At 39.5% G+C, this 23,056-nt stretch overlaps 1 protein-coding gene across 11 annotated transcripts in view; it reads right to left on the bottom strand.

Moving 5' to 3' along the window:
• The window catches only part of NFIA (nuclear factor I/A), a 571,713-nt gene that overhangs the window by 87,628 nt on the left and 461,029 nt on the right, over window positions 1-23,056 (bottom strand). For all 11 annotated transcript variants that reach the window (XM_014549245.1, XM_014549244.1, XM_005878068.2 and 8 more), the window contains 2 exons: window positions 21,354-21,471; window positions 15,305-15,432 (listed from right to left, as the gene is read on the bottom strand). In XM_014549245.1, coding sequence (XP_014404731.1) covers window positions 15,305-15,432; window positions 21,354-21,471 — 246 coding nt within the window. The remainder of the gene's footprint in view (window positions 1-15,304; window positions 15,433-21,353; window positions 21,472-23,056) is intronic.

Below are 23,056 nucleotides of genomic sequence, written 5' to 3' on the forward strand. Positions count from 1 at the left end.
ATTCCTCTCTACCTCCCTGTCTAAGTGTGAGGAATGAATGCCCCAGACCTGTCAGTCAGACTAACAGTGAAGTACACATTTCAGTGCCATTTCTCATGCACAGGATGAAAGCTGAGTACCAGTACCACTTTTCCAAGTCATCCACCACCAGCGCATTTATGCCCAGACTCATCTGTCCCAGATGCAGAGCTCTGCAGCTGCCCCACAGGCAAGAACAGGCCCTTCCTAGGCCCATTTCAGCTGCACCTTGTGATGAGATCATCTCCAACTGGGATGCTAAATAAAGACAGTGAATGGACAGATTAATCCCACAGTTAAAGAACTGTTCCCTTCCTGTGGGTATAAACACATGCTGTGTGACATGAGGAGGTAGCTGAAGATACTGCACTCAACTTGGATTTGTGTCCTAATGATAAAATACATTAGGGTTCATTCTAGTGTAATTTATGATGATGAGCACACTCCACAATAAAACAGGTAAAACATTCAGACTAGTTTGACTTTTAACCCTTCCAGTGAATTAAAATGTTTTAAAATCATTTTTATGATGGAGAGAATAAAATGAGAGCTAATACCGCTTCTGAGGTTTATCCTTCTTATAGTATAGGCAACCATTTAAAATGAGCTAAAAGGACCCCCCAAAGAATTACCACATCATAAAGAAGTTCAGGTAATTTAAAGGGCCTGGATACAAGTGAGTTCTTCCATTTTTAAAAATGAGAGAATGGAATGAAAATGATATGGATTATTCAGGAGAAAAGAAATAATGAATTCTCTAATGTATTCCAAGTGTTCATTTGTGAGTGACAATTTACAACCAGAGAGAGTAAAGAACAGACACAAGAAAAATGTCATAGAGAAATCGGGTTCCTGGGCCAACAAGAAAGTCTTGATTTTTTTTTCTAAGGGGATTTCCTCTCCTTTCAGGATAAATACAGACACTCCAGTGTCAGGACTGAAATTTAAAAACTGTATTTCATGCTCCATATACTTACAAGTTGGAGAGTCCCCACCCAACCATCTTCCCCCAAGCCATCCTATCCCCGCTTGTGTTCAGAGAATGATTGATTTTGGCTCAACACAGCAAGCACACCCCTTCACAGAGGACTGGAAATAAAGAAAAAATTTCTGAGAAAACCAAATTACTTCCTTTGCTTGAAAAATAAATATGGTATAACATAGCATAAATGTTTTATTCATTCTGCTTAGATATCCATCCAGCTGAAAAGTTAAAAACTCAATCATACATATGTGTAGTTTATATCTGCCCTGTCCAATACAGTAGCTACTAGCTATAGGTGGCTACTTAAATTTAACTTAATTAAAATTAAATGAATTGAAAACTTCAGTTGCTCAGCACAACCACATTTCAAGCATTCCATAGCCACATTTGACTAGTTGCTACAGTATTGGCCAGTGTAGATAGAGAACATTTGCATCGTTGCAATAAGTTCTATTAGACAGCTCTAGTCTTATATGCCACCAAATACAGGGTGGGGCAAAAGTAGGTTTACAGCTGCTTGTATGGAAAATAATACAATAATTAATAAATATTAATACAAGTAAAAACTCTGTGTTTCACTTTTGCCCCACTCTGTAAGTTTGTGGGGTTTTGTTTTTTATTTTTTTACATTTTTGGTCCTGCTGTAGAACAGCAGGCAAACCTTACTTTCATATCTTTTCCCAGCATGTTGGCCTCTTTGTAAGCTACAAAAGCAAAACATATGCACTATACGAATACATAATTATATAACGAGGAAAAAAATAAAACAAAGGCCCTTTCTCCAACAAGCTGGGGAAACCCAATGCTTATGCTTAGTCAATATCCTTATAGATACTGTTCTCCAACTACAATACCAATTTCAATGATGAGAAGTTAAGTGCTGATTAAATTAACTTCACATCTGTCTGTTCAAACATGATTGAAAGCGTGGAGCATAAGGGTGCTCCCGGTAAAATTTAATTTCAGCGATGTGTGGTCTCTGTTGTTCCCTGTTCTGCATACACCTGCAGTGGGAACCTATCAGTCCCAATATTCCTAGGGTATGTGTGGAGCATTGATCACTTTATTTAAAGTAAAATTTGAAACTGATTGAGACATTTCATAGGGGAAAAGAGAAATATAATTTTAGGCCTCTTCAAATTGCTTGAACTATAAAGTCAAGTAGCAAACACTAGAAAGGGTTCTGTCAGCTAGAATCTGAGCTAGTGTAGTCAGCATTTTCTCCCTAAATCTTATTATGGCAAAGCATTTGATTTTTCATCTCTGTACTCTGTTTGTCCCCACAAATAAACTACTTTGACCTCCACCTGTTACTTAGTGAAATCTGCCTGCCATTCTTCAATAACCCTATTCTTTGCCTCCAAAGGCCTTTGAGTCGCTGAGAAGGAGGGAAGATAGAGTTGTGCAATGAACTGATACCACTTTATAACTATGCAGTAGTTTGGAGTCACAGCTAGAAGCTACATGATAAAAGGAAATTGATTTTCTTTTTTAAAGGCAATGCCTGTAGAGGCTGGAAAGGGGCAACACGTTTCATCATTTTCACATGAAATTTTTCAGACAAAGAGGTTGTCTCTCAAGCTCCTATTTAATGCCAAAAACTTCCGGCCCTTGCCTTATAAGAAAACCTCTCTCTAACAGAGTCATGCCATCATCTTAGATCAGCGGTTCTCAACCTGTGGGTTGCAACCCCTTTGGGGGTCGAACGACCCTTTCACAGGGGTCGCCTAAGACCATCGGGAAACACATATATAATTACATATTGTTTTGTGATTAATCACTATGCTTTAATTATGTTCAAATTGTAACAATGAAATTGGGGGTCACCACAACATGAGGAACTGTATTAAAGGGTCGCGGCATTAGGAAGGTTGAGAACCACTGTCTTAGATATATGAGCCAACAGGTCACTGCAAAGCTTACAGATACTTGACGTAGTTCATCATTCCGATATTTCGCAAAACAAAATGAACCACTAACTTCAAATGCAGCTTTCTTTTTTGGATGCAAAAGGAGCGCATAATTAGCGAACATTATTACAACAAAAAATAAATAAAAAAGGAAATACTTGTACACAACTATATGAGTAATTTTCTGAAGCACAGTATCTGACAAAAAAGGTCTTGTATTTTTTTAACAATGACATATCAGAAAAAATTCCTGTGTAAAGCTGCACTTCTCCTGATTAATGCTGCACTGAACAGAAGAGACAGCGTCTGTCTAATTACGCTGAACACTTATCTGAGAGGGATTAGCAGGATGTCTCTGCTCACTGTCATTCTTTGCCACAACGTAATGATAGATCCATTTACGTATGAGTGCAATTATTAAAACCCGCACTGTTTTCTTAACTGTCTCCATTTCTTGGATATATTATATATTAAAAATTACTTATCTGACACTGAGGGTAAATGCCCAGCGAAGTTTTTCATATCAATTAAGTAAGTGAGTTCCCTTCAGTCACAGCCTTTGTGGAGGGTCTGATTCAAGTGTGCTGAAACTTGATCACCATAATGCTTTTATATCAGTTAGTGATTCACCCTTTTCTCTCCTTGTCTTCTTTGTCCAAATGCAAAAGTTTGGTTTTCACTTAAACTAAAAACTGCTCATGCCCGACATTTTCTCTGGAGTCATGATTTAGCACTTCTTCACATTCACACCTTTTTTTGGAACCCAACACAAGGATCCAATTTTATACAGACAACACCCCGCAGGCCAATCAGAACTGGTTGCTAGCAATATACCATCTTTTGCAGCTTTTTCTATTCATATAATTAACTTTACCCAGAAACCATTAGGAAAAGGTCGTTATACTAAATAAAAAAATTTAAAAAAGCAAACACTTTGGGCTTTACATAATAGCCTGGCTACCCCTAATCCAAAGGACTGTTTCCATATGTGTCTAAAGAGACAAAACAAAGTTCCTCTCTTTTTCTTCTTCCACTTACTAACCCCCAAATGACAACTGTCACCAACTCAGTCCTTAAATGTGAAAAAAAATACAAATATGGGTATTGAATGTAAGTTACTAAACCACTCCCATAAGGCAGTTTATTTCTCCGGCTTTAGTCAAGTTAAGACAACTATCAAGTAGTCCAAGTAGCAGACAATGACAGTTATAAGAAATTACATCTCCGCAAAAGTCTCCAAACGTGTGGCTAGGACATAAATTTATGTGACCCAATATTATCATTATGTGTTATAAATATTTTTTTAAAAAACAGAAGGCATGTTAAGACTTCAATGCTGATGGACAAACTCATAAAAATATCAAGCACATCAAAAGAAGAAAAATTACCAGTTGAGTCTTTTGAGGATAAGATTTCTTTTCTGAAGAAAAAAAAAATCACCCACTGGAAAAAAAGAACTCTTAAAATTAGAAGCAGGTGTCACCACTACGAAGTGATAAATATCAAAGAATAACCGGCCTGAAACATGTTCTTATGCATCCCAGACTGCTTTTAATCCTTACACGTGTATTTTGACATTCGAACATGAAGCCCTGCTTCTGTAAGTCCCTGAAGAGAGTTAAGACACGAGAGATGGTGCATGGCCATTTTGATAAACCCCCTCTTCAGTCAGACCCATGAAATGGCTGGAAGGCAGATGGCAAATTTGACCGGCATTAAATGGTAAGTGATCGTGACATCCCAGAATTTATGAATCCTGGAAGCGAACCACAGTGAAGTGATTTCTGGGTTGGGATGGCTAACACAGCAGAATAATCTGGAATGACAGAGGACACTCCAGATTAGAGATGGCTATTGGGTTGCCATTCCTTGAATTTCTAGTGGCTTGAGTGCATTCCCAATGACGCACATGAAAATCTGAACTACCACTCATTACACACAAAGTGGGAAAATCCCTGGAGAGTGGAATGCTCCTTTAACATGGAGGACAATAAGGGGTTTGGCCCACGTTAAAATCTGGGAGAGCTGGCATGTCATCGGAATGGATACCAGACATTCACAGCTGTCTAAGAAATCCCGTTCTCAGTGGGCTGACGGCTGGACCACAAGCAGAGCTCCTCACTCCAACAGCCCAGAGAACCAGGAACCAAGCAACCCAGCATTTAAAAATCTGAAAGTTTCACAGGGGTAGCTGTTGAGAAAGGGAGGTCAGTAATACTTTACTCTGAAGAGGCAAGCCTATAACTCTGTTTCAATGGGTTCACTCATTCTATCGCAGTTTAATTTTTCATCGAGTTGAAGAGATGCTTTGAAATCAGTGACTTTTTTTATTCCTGCCGTTTTCTCCTATTTGGGAGACATGCTTTGAGACTCAGTGCTGGAGAGAGTCCTCTCCGTGTGAGTATTGGGTGTGTTGTTCAGGAGCGCGTCCGGAGACAGTCCTTGATTTACTAGGTTGATGTGAGCATTTCTCGTAATCTAGGATGTAATTCACCCATCATCCTGAAATAGGTGCCATGTCTCTGATTAATTGATAAGTGTGTGATGTATCTGAAATCCTTAGATGGATAGAACTGGATAAATAGGCATTACTGTAAGTCTCTGTCGAGCAAAGAGCAACTGGGATGTGCGCAGCCACATCAGAAACGGCAGCACGGCCTGGGTGGAAAAGCTACTAACTCCTGAGAGCTGCGTGGGTCTGCGGAAATCTTTCTTCCCTCCCTGCCATGCTCCATATAAAGCCCCTTATTCTCAAGTATTAAAAAGCCATTTTATTAAAAACTTTGATGGCCAAAAAAAAAATAAGAGAGAACTTTATTCCCATATAAACTGATGGCATTATACTTGATTATTTAATATTTAAACAGAATCATGAGTATGTAGGAAAAATATAAAAACATACAAGAGAAGGAAGTAAGTCTACAAATAGTATTATTAGTGACCTGTATAATATTTTTTGCAAATTAAGCAAATATATATGTACATACACACATATATACACACATTTCTATGTATGCATATATAGAAATATAAAAATATTTAAAACTATAGATACATATACAATACATAGTTGTATATACATATATAAAGCTTAGAATAATGTATAAACATAATAAGTTCTCAATAAACATTAGGTATTAATTATAAAGCACATATTTAAAGTTTCAGCAGCACTCCAATGACAAAATACAAGTAAATTTATTTTTTATTGTTAGTCAAATTGTGGTATTACTCAAGTCTATAAACTACGTTATGTTCATAGACTAAACAGAGGACATAAGAATACTAAATAAGTATGTTTTATCTTTATATCAGAGGTTAAAACTACCATCTGAGTTCTACAAATATTTAACAATATTTATTAGATAAATAAAATTTATTAGATAAAGGAAAATCAACACAGCAAACTCTTAGGTAAGTCTGATCTATCTATCTATCTACCTACCTACCTACCTACCTACCTACCTACCTAGTCTTGTTTCTCTTCTTCCAACTATACTTTCTGGTTATTTAACCTCCATTCAGAATCCTTGTGTTTCCTCTCAGTAAATATTTGCTCAGATTCTGCCCAATTTCCTGACCCACAGGTAAGAACACTGAGGACGTTTGCATTCCGGGTGCAGAAAGATACACCTCTTGCTGGAGTAGGATGCCACTGCCTTGTGCGCTTCGGCAGTTTCCTGGCTTTTCAGCTTTCTACACACTTCTTAGAGATAAAGAAAGGTAAGACATGATGAAGGGGAGGAAACATGCACTGGCATTCACTGGTTCTCCTTTAATAATGGAATAGTTGCCCTAGCCAGTTTGGCTCAGTGGATAGAGCGTCGGTCTGCGGACTCAAGGGTCCTGGGTTCGATTCCGGTCAAGGGCATGTACTTTGGTTGCGGGCACATACCCAGTAGGGAGTGTGCAGGAGGCAGCTGATCGATGTTTCTCTCTCATTGATGTTTCTAACTCTCTATCCCTGTCCCCTGTCCCTTCCTCTCTGTAAAAAATCAATAATAAAAATATACCAAAAAAAACATTTATTAAAAAAAAATAATGGAATAGCTTTTGTACCAGCACTTTTAAAAATATATATATTTTTATTGATTTCAGAGAGGAAGGGAGAGGGAGAGAGAGATAGAAACATCAATGATGAGAGAGAATCATTGATTGGCTGCTTCCTGGATGCCCCCTACTGGGGATCGAGCCTGCACCCCGGGCATGTGCCCTTGACTGGAATCGAACTTGGGACCTTTCAGTCCACAGGCCAACGCTCTATCCACTGAGCCAAACCAGCTAGGGCTGTACCAGCACTTTTTAAACAGTCACAGTGGAGGATTGTGGTCTAAGTCCACAAATAAACTCTTAAGATACGTGATTCTCAGCATACTCTCTCTCCCTTGTATTACAAGCCACTGGGTACGTGTTTAACCAGTCACCCTTCTTTCCTTCACTGGACTGGAAGCACTTTGAGGGCAAGGTCTGCCTTGGTTTAATTATTTTCCCTCTAGCATCTTGCACAGTGCTTTGCATATTAACAGATGCAGATATGTACAATATGTTTTCAATTGAATTTTTTAGTGTCTTAAACTCACATAGCATTTCAGAGTTTTCAAAGTCTTTACCCAAAACAAGATACACAGTATCTGTATAAAGCTTTATGGCTTACTAAGTGTACTATACTTTGCATATATTAAAAATACTCTGTCCAGTGCTAGAACATTGCACACCGCTGGGGCTTAATAAATGGTAGCTCCTGTTTTTATCATCTTTTTTGATCTTTTGAAAGTTATGAGGTAGGATGGCCAGGCTGTTTCATTGTTCCCAATGTTTATATATGAGGAAATGAAAATTCAGGGGAGTAGTTTGCTAAAAAATCCCAGGATTGTTCAGGACAGGGGACAAGAATTGTAAAATTGTGATTCTCAATTTGTACTTTTCCTTCTTTATAATACATTCTATTTCTCTTTTATTTTCTCCCTCCCCAGAAAGCCACAAAGATTGTTGTGGATGGAATGAAATCTGCTTTAAAATCCCTCTGTAGATATGCCCAACAAGGCCACACAATGAGCCAGCCCTTTGCTGCCTGAGCCACAGGGGCTGTGCTGAAGATGGTGACAGGGACAGTTTAGGAAGGAAGGTTTCACATAGAAACCTAAGCTACATTTTTTTCTTCCACTCAGCCTCATTTGCAAACATGAAATGAAAACTGTGGAGATTTGGGTAATTTACTTATTCGGACAAGAGCAGCTGAAATGTAGCAGGTTTTCCTGGGAGCTTCTGTAATCACAGAATTGTGCACCTGGGCTCCTCGATGCCCGTGGAGCTCCGTTCATTTCTCAACAATGCACGCAGAGCTCTGCTCAAAGGACAAGACTCGTGTGGTCCCCACCCTACTAGTTATTTATTTATTCAACAAATATTGATTGGATACCACGTGCCAGCTACTAAAGCAGGCTTCAGAGATACACCAGCAATTTTTTTTACCATGCTTTATCATATATGTGTATGTGACAAATACACACACACAGTGTGTATGCATGTGTGTGAGAACATTAGTTCTTTCTTATAAAAGGTAAGGTTTTAGACTTCAATTAAAATAGGTTGTTTTAGGCCCCCTTTTTTTGGCATTAAAAAATAGCCATTTTTGAAGGGTAGTTAGAGTGCTAATTTTGTAATTTAGCTTTCTTGTCACAACCTCTTATTTGGATGAAATTTCTCTCATATAGGAGCATCACTAAAGACCAGACCCCTTCTTACTGTACTGGTGCTTGCTGGTCCACCAGTCTCTAAAGTAGGTGTCAATACTAAAGAGATGATGGAAGACAGTGTTGTCATATGATGATGCTCTCCCACTGCTCCAGAAATGCAGAAGGAAAGCCAAGCCATTGATCCTAGGGCAGTGTTCTGTAACAGTGACTATTGCTATTGCAGCAGGAGATGGTGGGAGATTTAATAATGTTCCCTAATATATGCCAGTGCAGCAGAGTGTCGGTGATCAATGTACTATTGTTACCAGTCTGCTGCCTTTTTATTGGCATTGATAATGGGCCTCCTCCTATGCGTCTCAGCTACAAGTTTAAGTTGGTAAATTTCCCCCACTCCTACAATAGATGAATGACTGCTGACAGTCAAATTAGAACCAGCAGAGTTGGGAACCCAAGTGAATCTGAGATGGGGTATTTAAAATTACAGTGAAGTAATATAAGTCTGCAAAAATCCAACTGTGCTCCTAGTAGTTATGACACTGAACTCTGGTTAAATGTCCTGGGCAGCTGATTGACCAGAAGCTTACTGAAATATTCTTCTATGCCTTTAAAAGAAACATATTTCTTTATTTAATAATTGTGATATGCCCTGACAGTGTGATTCAGTGGTTAAGTGTTGACCCATGAACCAAGAGATGGTCTATTGGATTCCGGGTCAGGGCACATGCCCAGTTTTTGAGCTCAACCCCCAATCCAGGGCGTGCAGGACACAGACTATCAATGTTCTCTCACTGATGTTTCTATCTCTCTGTCCCTTTCCCTTCCTGTCTCTTTAAAAAAGTCAATAAGAACATATTAAAAAAATAATTGTGATAAGAACAGACAGCTTGACATTATAGTGCTTAATTTTGACCTTCAGAAATGAGGACTACTAGATCTTTGGGAAGAAGTTCATCTCTAAAAGTTTTAAAGAAAATAAACTACAGAGAATGTCACTATTTATCAAACATGACCTAAAAAGTTTTTGTTGAAATATTTAGAACTTCCAGCATTTTCACTAATGAAATTATGTCTATTAATAAAATTTTACAATTCCTATATAATAAAGAGGGGATATGCTAATTGACCCTCATGCTGTCGCAAAAGATGGCAGCGCCCACAGCCAACAAGGAGGAAATATGCTAATTGACTGCCACGCTGTCAAAGATGGCAGCACCCACAGCCACAAGATGGTGGCGCCTAGTCCCCTCAGCCCCCAGCTGCCCAGGGCCGGCCCAAGGTGCAGGCAAGCCTCAGATGGTGGCTGCCCAGCCGCCCAGGGCCGCCCGAGGCTCAGGTAACCAGGGCCAGCCGAGGCTTGTGCTGCCGGCAGTGGCAGCAGCAGAGGTGTGATGGGGCATCGCCTTCCCCTGATCGCCGGGTTGCCTCCCGCCCCTGAGGGCTCCCGGACTGTGAGAGGGGGCAGGCCGGGGTGAGGGACCCCCCCTTCCAGTGCATGAATTTTCATGTACTGGGCCTCTAGTCAAATATAATTAAAGGCATGCTTGAACTCTTAATATGTTTCTATAGGAGAAAATTTAAGTAGCCCTTACTCCTGTTTCAAATACAATACTAAATTTCTCTGAAAAGGCCCATAATTTCATGTTTTTTTTTTCACAGTAAGTAATTACCTTTACTTCTGCTGAAACTGATATGTCTGGGCTCACTGCAGGTGTAGTCTCAAATGTAGGAAGTTATGCAACTCAGTAACCTATGAAGCTTGATTAACTTAAAGCAAAACCCTTTAAGGCAGTGGTTCTCAACATTCTGGCCCTTTATATACAGTTCCTCATGTTGTGACCCAACCATAAAATTATTTTCGTTGCTACTTCATAACTGTAATGTTGCTACTGTTATGAATAGTAATGTAAATATCTGATATGCAGGATGGTCTTAGGCGACCCCTGTGAAAGGGTCGTTCGACTGCCAAAGGGGTCGCGACCCACAGGTTGAGAACCGCTGCTTAAGGCCAAGGATCATTTTAATAAAGTTTCATATACAACTACTTGTCAATGGAGCCGTTGGCTGAGCCTTACCAATCATTTTGCTTTCTACTTGTTAATAACTAGATTTGACTGAATAACAGCCTATATGTTGAGATTATCAGAAACATCAATTCTGAGAGAATTATTGGTAGCAAATTCTGCTTCAGATTTATTGAAAGCACCCAAATTTCTTGGCTTTATATATTTCAATCAATCAATATTTATTCAGTGTCTATTATGTGTCAAGTACTCTTATATGTGTTGGGCATACAGCAGTAGAAAAGACAGACTAAGTCCCACTGCTCATGAAATGTATATTGTAGAGGGAGAAAGCAAACAATAGCAGTAGATAGTGGCGTGAAGAAAGGAAAGCAGCACTATGAATTACAGGAGGGTGAAAGAGAGTCACCAGCTATTTCAGATCACTGGGACCCTCTCTGATGAGCTAATATTTGAACCCAGATCTGAATGCTGAGGATTATTTGATTTTATGGGCAAAAATGATAGATAGTTCACTTTGTTAACAGTTAATACAATTTGCTTATATATTGTATCCTATGTGTAGTTAATGACCCACACTCCTTTCCTGGCCTCAGATATATAAAAGAGATTTGGGATAAGGAAAGTGGGAGATTTTCCAGGTCTTTTGATCAGTTCGTGTTTTTTTTTTATTATGTTTTTAATTTCAATAAAAATCCAGGGCAAGAGACCTTAAAAAAAGTATAAACATTTATGGTCAAAGTGGTTATTAAATGTAGAAGACAAAACTTACACTCTGAAATCAAATTGAGTTGAAGTCTGGATTCTGGATTATAATTCTCAGTTCTCCTCTTTAATAAGGCAGGATCATTCTATATTGCACATTTTAGAGAAGGGTAATTTTTCTTAAAAAGAATTGTAGCTATAATTTTTACCATCTGTATGAAAGCATCATGTAATGTAGGCGCCTGTCTGTTGGTTTCCTTCCTATTTATTTGTATTATCAGTTTCTCTGCAATTTTTCATTTGTGCAGATAAACACGAGTTGATGGCATGTGCATTTTTGCTTGATAGAATTTCATAGGACTCATTTCATCAGCGTGTGATTAGCTTCAAAGCTTCGAATCTAACTCAGTTCCGAGATAACTGGGAGACGGAACTAAGTGGAGGGAACAAATGCAGCATTGTAAGAGAAGCGAAAGTCAGCTTGAGGTTGTCTGATGTTTTTAAACTAACATCATCTTTAATCTCCTATGCCCTTCTTCCCAGATAATAAGAGCTGTGCACAAAAGTGCTGAGATAAACTAATGGGGAACAGGATACTACAAAAGATATTTGAAAGAGCCTATGTAATTTACTGTATGTCTGGTTTGTTTTACTTTCCGAAGCCTTCCTGTTGCTTAAGGAAATTTGTCTCTCCCTGCAACCTTCGGACCTCTTTGGGCCGGGAGTCCTGACAAAGCATCTCAGGGCAGGTAAACAGATGCAAAGCTCTCTGAGAGAGGAGTAGGCACAGGCCTTGTTCACATCTGAGGCATAAACAAAGTATCCTTTAGTACTTGTTTGAGAGAATGATCCCAAGTGCAGGCAACCAAGAGGCTGCTGGTGCATTCAGATATACAGAACTCCCCACATGTGCTGAAGGTAATTTACATGAGTGAACCACCAGAAAGCCTCCTACTCAATGAACTGTAGCCCTGGGGAAATCCGTGCAGGCCCGGATCAGTGTGGGAACAACATAAGGGTGTTCTCTGTGCCAAAAAGGGGATTGGGCTGGATGAAAAATCCCCAAAAAGGACCATCTGGCAGCATAAATTATCCATTTAAAATGGCTGGTGTGAGTTAATGACACCAAAGTCACTATGAACATGTACAACATCCTCCAGTTGAGTTTTAATGTCCCCTCAGGCCCTGTTTCAATTATGACTCTCTATGCAGAATGTGGCCAAATGTAAATTCAACCACTGTCTCTCCCCGCCCCCCCTGCCGCCTCTCACACACATATACTATGAAACTGCATTTTTCTATAATAACTTAGGGATAGAGAACCAAGAATCAGCCTAGGAATATAATTGTGGGAAATTTCTCTAAGAAATTATATATATGTGTAAAAATATATATACACACATATATATGTTTAGAGAAATCCCTCACAATTATACATTACATATGTGTGTGTGTGTGTGTGTGTGTATAGTTCTATCTATCTATCTATCTATCTATCCTCCCAAAAAGGATTTAGCCATTAAACTTCAGTTATTTAATGACTATAAATAACACAGGTATCCAGATGTTAAAATTCATGATCATTTGATCCAGAATATGCAGATAGAGAAGAGTTACTCTGAATAAAAACGTTACTGGATCAAAGTACTCAATATTCCACTAACCCCACTGTCCCCAAATATGCCCCAAAGCAATCTACTTAAGGACCCAAAGAACAGTCTCATGGTAAAGGAGCTTCCTGCCCTTCAGCACAAAAAAGCAGTGTTGAGATGCCTAAAACGGCATCAGTACACTACTCCACACCAATGTACCAAACCTATAGATATCAACTCTGATTTTCACTGAAGCAGGTAAACTGGCAAGGACTCTAATTAGCCTTTTAGGAAGGGTTTAAAAAAGTTTCACATCTTTTAATTTTCTAACAGCACATAAACTTCTCACTGGCACTCTGCTGAGGTCCTGCTGATGATGCAGTTAGTGGCAAGGAGGAGTCAGCATTTTCATCTTCACTCAGGCCGGGTTATTTCTTAGCAACTTTAGGCAAACTGGCATGATGTAATGTGTGGAGTGATGCTGTTGTGGCCTTTATAGAAGACCCTTTTTGTTCTGGGTGCTGTGTTTGTAAAAGCAGAAAGAGGTTGTCTTGGCCCAGTGGCTCAGCTGATTGGAGCACCGTCCCATACACTGAAAGACTGTGGGTTCCATTCCTGGTCAGAGCACATACCTAGGTTGTGGGTTCAGGCCTAGGTTGAGGCACATACAGGAGGCAACCGATAGATGTTTCTCCCTCTCTGTATCTCTTTCCCTCTCTCCCTGCCCCGCCCTCTCTAAAATCAATAAATATATCTTTGGGTGAGGATTAAAAAAAATAGAAAAAGGTGCACCACAGGCTAATATCCCTTGTACTTTCTATCTCACTTTATGATGAGCTTCTTAGATGTGTTTCCCACCCCCAATTGTGAATTCCTTGAAAGCTGGAGCCGTGGCCTTCCACTCATCCTTGAGTTCCCAGAATTAGGCACAGTGTTCCATCCAGAGAAAGTTCCCAATGATGATTACTGAATGAGTTGAATGAGTAAATGAATAAGTTGAGAAAGAAGATAAGGTAGAAGCAAGAAAAATTGAAATTTCTGCATTTTAGTAAAGGAAAGAGGATAAAAGACTCAGCCAGTGGGGCCCAGGTTTGGTTTTCCTGGCTATCATACAGTAAAACTGCCTGGGGGCTGTGGGGTTTGGGGGGGGGAGGTATATATTTCTATGAATATTAACACATGCACAGATTCCTATAACCACCACCACAATCAGGATCCAGAACAGTTCCACCATCCCCCAAATCTCCCTCCTGCTATTCTTTTACAGTCACACCCTCTGAGAACTGTCTTTTGATGTGTTAGGGAAGAGAGAAAGGAGTTAAGATTTGAAGATGAAGAGCTTAGTTCAGACATTTTCTTGGTGCTTGTCTGTTCTTGCAGGAAATTACTCTGAGGCATGGGTGAGGGAGAACGGTCACAAAACATCTTTATATAAATCTCAGATGGTTTGTATATGTCACCTCCTTTAATTCTCAAGAGCAATGAAACAACTATTGTTATTGACAGATGATGAAAATGGGGACACAGGCTCAGAGAGGTAAGGGAATTTGCCCGTAATCACACAGGCAGCAGGAGCAGGAGCCAGGATTACACTCTATCCTCTATATCCGCTTGACTTTGCATCTTGGGGAAGGCACTGGAGAAGATTCCCCTTGGCCCAGGTGGAGGTCAGACATGGAGAAAGACTTCAAAACAGTTCTGCTGTAATAATTATTCACATTACTCTCAATACTCCAGAATCAAGATTAGACCATCCCAGGAGGTTAGACTAGAAGTCATCATTTACTTAGTTCATGAAAATGGACATAAAGACTACTGTTCCATTTAAATAGGAAAACAATCATGATGGTGCCCAGTCATAGGAAACAATATTTTAAAGTATTCTCATTTTATAAAAATCCAAGTATTGTGTAAACATCGTAGCACAGGAAATACATTCTTCTTTCCATGTTATCCATCCAGCTAAGTTGACAGAGGTTTTATTTTGATTATTAAAAGATAATTCGAGAGAGACCAAGATGGCGGCATAGGTAAACACTAGAGTTTTATTTTGATTATTAAAAGATAATTCAAAAAACCAAACCCCAAAGGCAATTAGTATAAAAACAAAAGTGAATGGAATGCTGGGTTGTCGTGCAGGTAAAAATATGTCCGGGTAGAAAATCATCCACCATTCTTACCAGTCTTCCCTTTCAGTTGAATTGCTACCTCTCACTGCTACCCTCTCTTTAATGAATCAGTGAGATTCAAACCAGTGCTCATGGTGAAAAGCCAAAAAGTCAACTGCTCTGAGCTTGCTCTCTTCACTCTACGCACACTGTGGGCCCCCATGGGCCGTCGCTCTCAGTTGGGCACATGCTGCCACCTGCCTGCTTACCTGGCTCCACTTCATGCCATCCACTGGACTGGCTGCCGCTTCCTGGGGAGCGCCCTTGGCCTGTGTAAAATGGCTCCTCACCAGGACTGTCCATTTCATCCTCCACAGACTTGAGGCGCTTGGTGGAGCTGGAATAACACAAGGGTGCATGTTTAAAGGCAATCCAAACCACCTTTCAATTGGACATTGCACGTCTGGCTGAAAGAAAGCCAAGGGAGGAAGCAATTGGGCAACTCAGTGTAGTTCTAGGACTCTTCCAGGCTCTCGTTCAGTTTAGTGAGTCACTGGATGTGGAACAAAGTCTTGGTCTGTCTTATTCCAAATGTCTGGGCTTGATTTTTATTGTCACTCAAGTTGCTGCTGCTGCCATATCCTGTTTCTTTTTTTCTTTGAGGAACTGGTAGCTGACTCCCACTCCTGGCTCCACCTGGAAGTATCAGGAGGAAGCCCACATTTCATATTCCTCGGGCTGTGGCTGGGACACAGCCATCAGCAATTCCTCTAAACATCAGTTGGATAATTTCTGGCACCCCAGAAAAGATAAAAATCAGAGTGCATGACCCTTCAAGGAAAGCTTAGATTATTATTTTTTGGCCATGTTTTCTCATCTTCCACTTGAATCTTTTCACTCAAAAAATATTTTCTGCAGTTACAATATTCCAGGCACTGATCTAGACACTAGAGATAAGTGAACAAAAGAGACAAACATAGGAGGGGGAACTGCATTTCCTTCCTCCTATATGACGAGGGACATGGAAAAAGAGGGGCCTGATGACTTTTATGTCTTCCTCTACAAAGAGATTACCAAAATGAAGCTTTGTTCCCTCAGGGTAGGGATTTTTTTATTTTGTTTTTGGAGCAGTATGGTTGACAAATTTCCTCCAGTGAAAGGACTGAATTTTTCCCCTCTCAATCTGAGGCTTGAGGAAGAGAAGGTAAAAGGTAGTGAAATACTACATGCTGCTCATGTGGTTGGAATTGTCTTAACTGATTATGTCACTATCATACCAGAATGGGGATGTTTCATATCTAGTGGGAGTCTTATTGTCAGGGTACAGAATGTTTAATGTTTTCATTCATCAAACACTTACTGGGTACCTCCTACATGCCAGGTACTAGGCAAAATGCTGGGGTGCAGAGATGAATCAGACACGGCCCCTGGCTCCCGGGGATGGAGACAGAGAGGTAAACAAAACTGTGCATAAGAGGAACATAGGAATTATGGTGGAACCACACATAGGATATAATGGGTTCTTCGATGGGGGAAGGAAACAGTGATAGGCCTGGGAGGTGGGGAACGACTTCCCAGAGGAGATGGCTCTTGAGCTGTCTGTAAGCATGAGTGTCAAGGAGCCAGAGCAGAAAGGAGGGCCGAGATAGGCTGCTATTCACCTGACACACCACCCAGGCAGCTATTTTGGATTTTGAAATATTGAAATACTGCTTTACCAACTGGCAAAGTGCCGATGTCTGAAGCCCCATCAGCTTCCTCCAACCTTGCCACCCTATCTTTGCCCTGGGAGAGCCTCCTGATCCAAAACTTAAAGGGTTACTGTCTGGCACACCTGGGGCACGTCAGGACTAGCCGAGCACTGGGTAGGGTGGCATTACTCTAATGGGTAAGCTCACATCACTCAGGTTAGCGGGTACTCTGAGCATCGCTCCCTGGAGGGAGGTAAACCCCAAGCAGAAACAACGTCCTGAGTAAAGTGCGACATGCCCAGAGGACTGCCAGGTGTTTGGTATGGCTAAAGTTAAAAGCATGGCACAGAAAAAGAGGAGGTGGAAGGTAAAGAAGGTACTGTATGTCTGGACTTCACCTACAAGCAATGGAGACCCCCCCCTGAAAAAGTCTAAACAGGGAGTGACATCAGTCACATTTTAGGAAAGGTCACTCTGGTAGCTGTGCACGTGATAGATTCAGAAAAGCAAAGGGAGAAGAAGGGATGGAATTGAGAGGCAGGGAGATAATTAAGAGGCTATTGAAACAATCCAAATAAAAAAATGTGGAGGGTCCAATTTAAGGCATGAAATTCTAGTTATTAAAGTTGGCATACCAGTGTTCTTTGACTTTAAGTTCTATTCTCATTAAAGCCAGACCACAGGAAAGCAACATGTCTGTTGCACGCTAGCTTGGTACCCAAAGGAAATAACTTTAATAGCTTATTTAATGTTCTTTGCTTGGCTTTCCTTGAAGTTCAATGAAAAATAGAGACTTTAAAAAACTTTCCTATATTTTATGGAAAACTGCATCTTATAAGAAGTCCTTTATAAAAGGATATACATAAAAAATTCCTAATACATAAAGCCAGAAAAAATATGGTTTCTTTGAATGAATTTCCATTGTTCCCCTCTATTAGAAAATACAGATTGAATAGACTATTTCTTCCCTTTCTTGCCTTGGCAACCAGGAAACTCAGGGGGGTAAATTTAGAGAATAACTCTTAGTTCAGGTTCCTAATATAACAATCTCTCCTATCTTTCCATATGGTTTCTAGCCTCTCTTTCCATATTTAAAATTAGCTGTTGTGTTTTAAAATTGAAGCTATTTGAAATAATTTTAGAAGTTGGAAGAGTAAAAATTGGAAAGAAATAAATATTTCCCTTATGTTCCCTGGCAAATAAACAAAGACAAGATCTGTATATTCTGATGGAACTGTGAGGTCTGTGATGAAAGAGATTCTCTCTCTCTCTCTCCCTCAATATATATCAAAGAAATGTGTATATATCTTTTAATCTCTAGTGCCTGCCACAGTGTCTGGCAAATAGCATATGTACAGAAACTGCTGATTTGGGCTAGTGACTTAGAAATAGCCATGAGTACTTGTGACAAGGATTCGCCCAGGTATCAATGATTCAATGACATCTAGCTCAAAAGACCAATTCCATTGCCCATCATTTCCTCATTATTAATATTTTTCTGAGTTTGCCAAGATTTGGTTTCCTTGGTATCCATTAATAAAATGCAAATACACTGTGCAGTTATTAAATCCTAAAGGTGAAGAGTCTGTAGTTATTAGCTGACACCTTACTTTAGAATCAAGACTTTCAGGGACACAGGATAAATATTGAGAGGATGAAGGTACACGATGATGGAGAGAAAAAGATCCAGGAGTGGAAATGTTGGAAGTGCCAGGATAGACAGGTGGAGGGCCTCCTAGACCAAGCTTATCAACTTCATAAACTTGACAGTTGGTTTATCTTGACAAGGTTTTTGGGATAAAAAAGTATACTTTTTATACTACCTCTTCTATGATTTTGGAGATGTTTACTAGGAAGGGGTACAGAAACAACAATTAATGCCTATCAATCTCCTTTATCTTTTTAAATTTAGAAATGAATCAGTCATTAATTTTTATTTCTTGCTCTTGACTTTCTAGCACACCAATTCTCTTCTCTCAGAAACATTTAAGGAAACAGGAAGGTAGCAATAAGATCTTGTCCTCTCTTCTAAGGAGTGATGGACCATCTCTACTTGTGTGAGAAATTTGTTCTTGTGTTCTTAGCAATTCTACCTAGAAATTAAGGTAAGACTATTACCTTTATTCCAAATATTTGCTTAAACCCTACTCTGTGCAAAGCCAAGAAGCCTTACCTTGGACTCACAAAACTGCAAAATGCCTCATAGTACCCCGAACTAAAAATTTCCATTTACTTGTGAGTCTCTAACCACTAGATTGCAAAGCTCCTATTACTTGACTTTATATCTACAGTGACAAGGACAATATCCCTGGTACTTAATAATGTCTGTTGCTGAATTAAAGAGTTAGTTACTGTCCTCTAAGGGATGGATAGTCCAGGTGGGCAGACAGGACCTGTACATACCTCAAAGATGGTAATAATAATTCAAGACAGCAAAGGCTAAGTGTCCAGGAAAAGTAGAGCTGCTACATGTTCCTTTTGGGGGGCCTCGTGCTCTACTATTTTTAACTGAAAGGGTCAGTCCCATTCTTAAGAGGATTCAGTGTAAAATAGCATGTTAAATTCAACAGACCTGCATTTGAAAGTAGACTCTGCCATTTACTAGGTCTGTGACCTTGGCAAGTTACTTAACTTCCCTGGACTTTGGGTTCATCCACTGTTAAATGGCCACACTGTCTATATTATAAATTTATTATGAAGATTAATTGTATCAGGTATGTAAAGCACCTAATACACTGCTGTTCACAGAGCAGGTGACCAATGGATATTTTGCACATCATAAACAGATGATTGATTGGTGAACTTTTCTATATGTAGATCTGGGGTATTCTTCTGGGTACATATTCTAACCTGTACGAAGATAATTCTGCTGAGTCTATATGTTTAAAGAATAATTTTAAAAAATCATCTGAGGAGAGTCTAATGAGAGTAAAACAAACATATTACTGAGTTATTAACTACTGATGCTGTTTATAATTAGCTCCTTATCAGGGTTAGTTATTTGCAGACTATGAGAATGACATTAATGACCAGGTTTCCCCTCAGCCAGTCACAACAAAAGGCAACAAAACAGCTGGAAGTCAAAGGGATGGGGTGAGGAGCACTGTTTGGGACATCCATGGTACATGCACAGAACACATATGAAAAACAAACAGCCCGTCAACTTTTAAATTAATCGCTGCCCACAAGTGTTTGCAAAGCTTTTTCATGTTGACTGAGTGCAGTTACACACAATGTCTCTTCCATCAGCAAACATTCAAAATCCTCAAAATGCATTAGCACCTGAATGTGTTCACAATCTCATTCTTTTATTATAAATGGACTTTGGATCTGAGACTTTTTTTCTCCTGATGAGCTGATACCACAGCGAACTGTAGGAATATTTAAGCAACATGAAAGATGATGGCAGGATTTGGCGCTTATATAGAGAGAATAACTGTTTCTTTAACTATTTTCAAGGTATTTGTAATGACTAAGTTGATTTTTTTGTAAGTAATGATGATTAAAATATAAAGTCAAGGTAAGCATGAGTCTCTACCAAAGAAAACGTCTATAATTGGGACATTGTTTCAAACAATAAAACTGGTACTTGCTTGTGGAAGAATATGCCTTTGTCCAATGTTTTTCTGCAAAGTAGACAAACATTAAAGATCATTCTGTGCCATTCTTTTCTTTGTTGTCACAGTCCAATGCTAAAGCCAATTTGTAAAAGAATACTGTGGGTTTAATGCCTAATCCCTCTCCCTCTGGTCCAGGTTATCTAGAGACAACAGGATCTTGCAAAAACGCTTCATTTTTATTTTGGCTTTGTGACTTCAAGGGAATCAAGCACCCTGTAATCATTATCTGGTGGTGCTTCTCCATCTTTACTCTTTTGAGGTCTCCAGGTGCACTGGGGTTTGTGATCCAGCCTTACCCTGCGGGACCACATTAACTTTCATAACCTCTCACCAGGCTATCAAATTGGTTTATCTCTTAGGGCAGCTCCAACAGACTAGATTCTGAGCCCTTTGGAGGCTCAGCAGGAGAAGAGCTGGGACTGAGCTCTTCTGTGTGTGCTGTGGGCATGGGGACTGGGACTGGTGTCACCAGGGTCAAATTTGTGCTAAACATGCCGAAAAACACATCCGTTTCCCTAGTCAAGCCTCGTCCTTAATTTCCTGAGAACATGCTACGTTCATCATCCATCCTTCCTCCATGCCTTTGCTAGTGTTTTCACCCCACACGGAACAGCATTCCTTTCCCTTTCCATTCACCAACCCTAACCAACATTATCGCTGAGCATGAGTCACTCTTTTTGGATAAAGCCTTCTTTATCTATTTTTAACCTTTGTTACATAATTTAGCTCACTGTTTTTTACTCTCTGGTGTGTGTGTGTGTGTGTGTGTGTGTGTGTGTGTGTGTGTACGCACGTGCATATGATTTATCTGTCTGTTTTATCTGTTTCTGCTGCATGTCCATTTGTTTTCCCTTCCTAATGAGTCTGAAAGTCTGTTGGGGCTGAACCCACCTTCTAGTACCTTCTACTGCTTTAGGCACACTGCTAAGCACCTAGCAGGCCTAGAATTAAAATCAAGGTGTGAAACTATGAAGCATGACCTTTTTAAGAGCCATCAACCACCTTACCTGGTAGAGGATGTGCTGGGTAAAGACCTCCTCATGGCTCCCGGACTCATGCTGTAGTATGAAGAACTTTCCAAATCTGAGAGAGAAAAATTGGGGCCAGTTCCTGCAGCTATTGGTGCTAGAATAAAACAAACAAGAAAAAGAAAACTCACGTAAGTTAAATTCTGTGGATAAAACATCAGTGAGAGTATATTTCAGTATTGCATTTAACACATTTTATTTTTGAATTTATAGGGTAAGCTTATCCAAAAAAATCAGTAATAAACTCTGACCTCAAAAGAATGTTGACAATAAAAATAGTCTCCACCAGAAAGACATATTTTTTTTTCCTAATGTACCTTTCATCTTTCCTCTTTTTTAAATAGTAAATCATCAGTAGGGTTGTAATGTTTCTGGATGCTTTTAACAAAAATACCTCCATGTTTTGGGTTGAAACTTTTCTTCAATGACCAGCCAAAACATTCCATGGGCTTTTCTAATTTTGTCTGATTCTGACAGCTTTCGCTCATCTGTATTTTGGAATTAGGTCTGAACTGCAAATTAATCTTTCTAATTTCTTGTGATGAGAAATCTGTGATTTCTCTCTAACTCTGACACCTCAGCACCCTGCAAACACCCCTACTTTAATATTCCTCTCACTAGGCAGGGCCTTCAAACTATGGTCCCTGCACCAGAGTTTTTGTAGATAAAGTTTTATTGGAAAACACACACACACACACACACACACACACACACACACACATTCATCTAGGTATTGTCTATGCTTCCCTCCATGAGGGCAGAGACCAGCAGCTGTAACAGGAAACATATGGTTCACAAAGCAGAAACTATTTATGTAGAAGAGTTTTCCGACCTTTGATTTAAGGGATTGTTAAGGATAATTTTGACTGTATGTGATTTTCAGAGTAGATTCTTGTATGAGATGTGATTCCCTGTAACTTTTTTTTGTACTAGAGCCTCCAGATACCTTGTTTTCAGTAGTAGCATAATACATTTTAAAATAAATAAAGAACATATATCAATCTTGTAACACAACTCTGTGTCAAATTAGTGGTGCAACTATATTAGTACAAATAATCTCTTCTTTTGAAAGATTATGAAAAGCAAAAACAATACGTAAATTTATCACACTTGAACATAATTTGGGACTATTGGGGTTATATTGTCATCTAATATAAACCCTGACAACAGGAGGCAGTCAGTAACTACTGGTAAAATGGAACTGATTCCTCGTCAAAGGAGAACCAATAAAGTAGGAGAAGGTTACCATCAAATTTGCATTTGCAATCTAGAAACATCACCGTGTCATGAGCACAGGTATAGTGGGGAGTAGGGTGGCAGTTGAAGAATTATAATCAGTAAAACCACAGAGGCCAGTGGAGTCATTAAAATAAGATAAATTCAAGGGATGGGAAGGACGAGTCTGGTGTAAGTATTTAGAAGTTAGAATCAAGAAAATGTGTTGACTTCTAAAGTTTGGTAATGATGGAAAAGGGGGAGTATGAGATGAGTCCCAGGACTATTGCTTGGGGAAATTTTGGTTATTCATAAAATGACAGAATCAGGTAAGGCTGTGAGGGGATACAGCAATTTCTAAGAAGAAACACTTAGTTGTTTGATTAATAGCAATGGATAAACCTTAATAATAACTGTCATTATGTAAAAACAGTCACTGCTAAGAGATGGAAAGCTCTGAAATCCAC

Source organism: Myotis brandtii, unplaced genomic scaffold (genome assembly GCF_000412655.1).
Source record: "Myotis brandtii unplaced genomic scaffold, ASM41265v1 scaffold540, whole genome shotgun sequence".
In the NCBI taxonomy this organism is placed as follows: domain Eukaryota; kingdom Metazoa; phylum Chordata; class Mammalia; order Chiroptera; family Vespertilionidae; genus Myotis; species Myotis brandtii.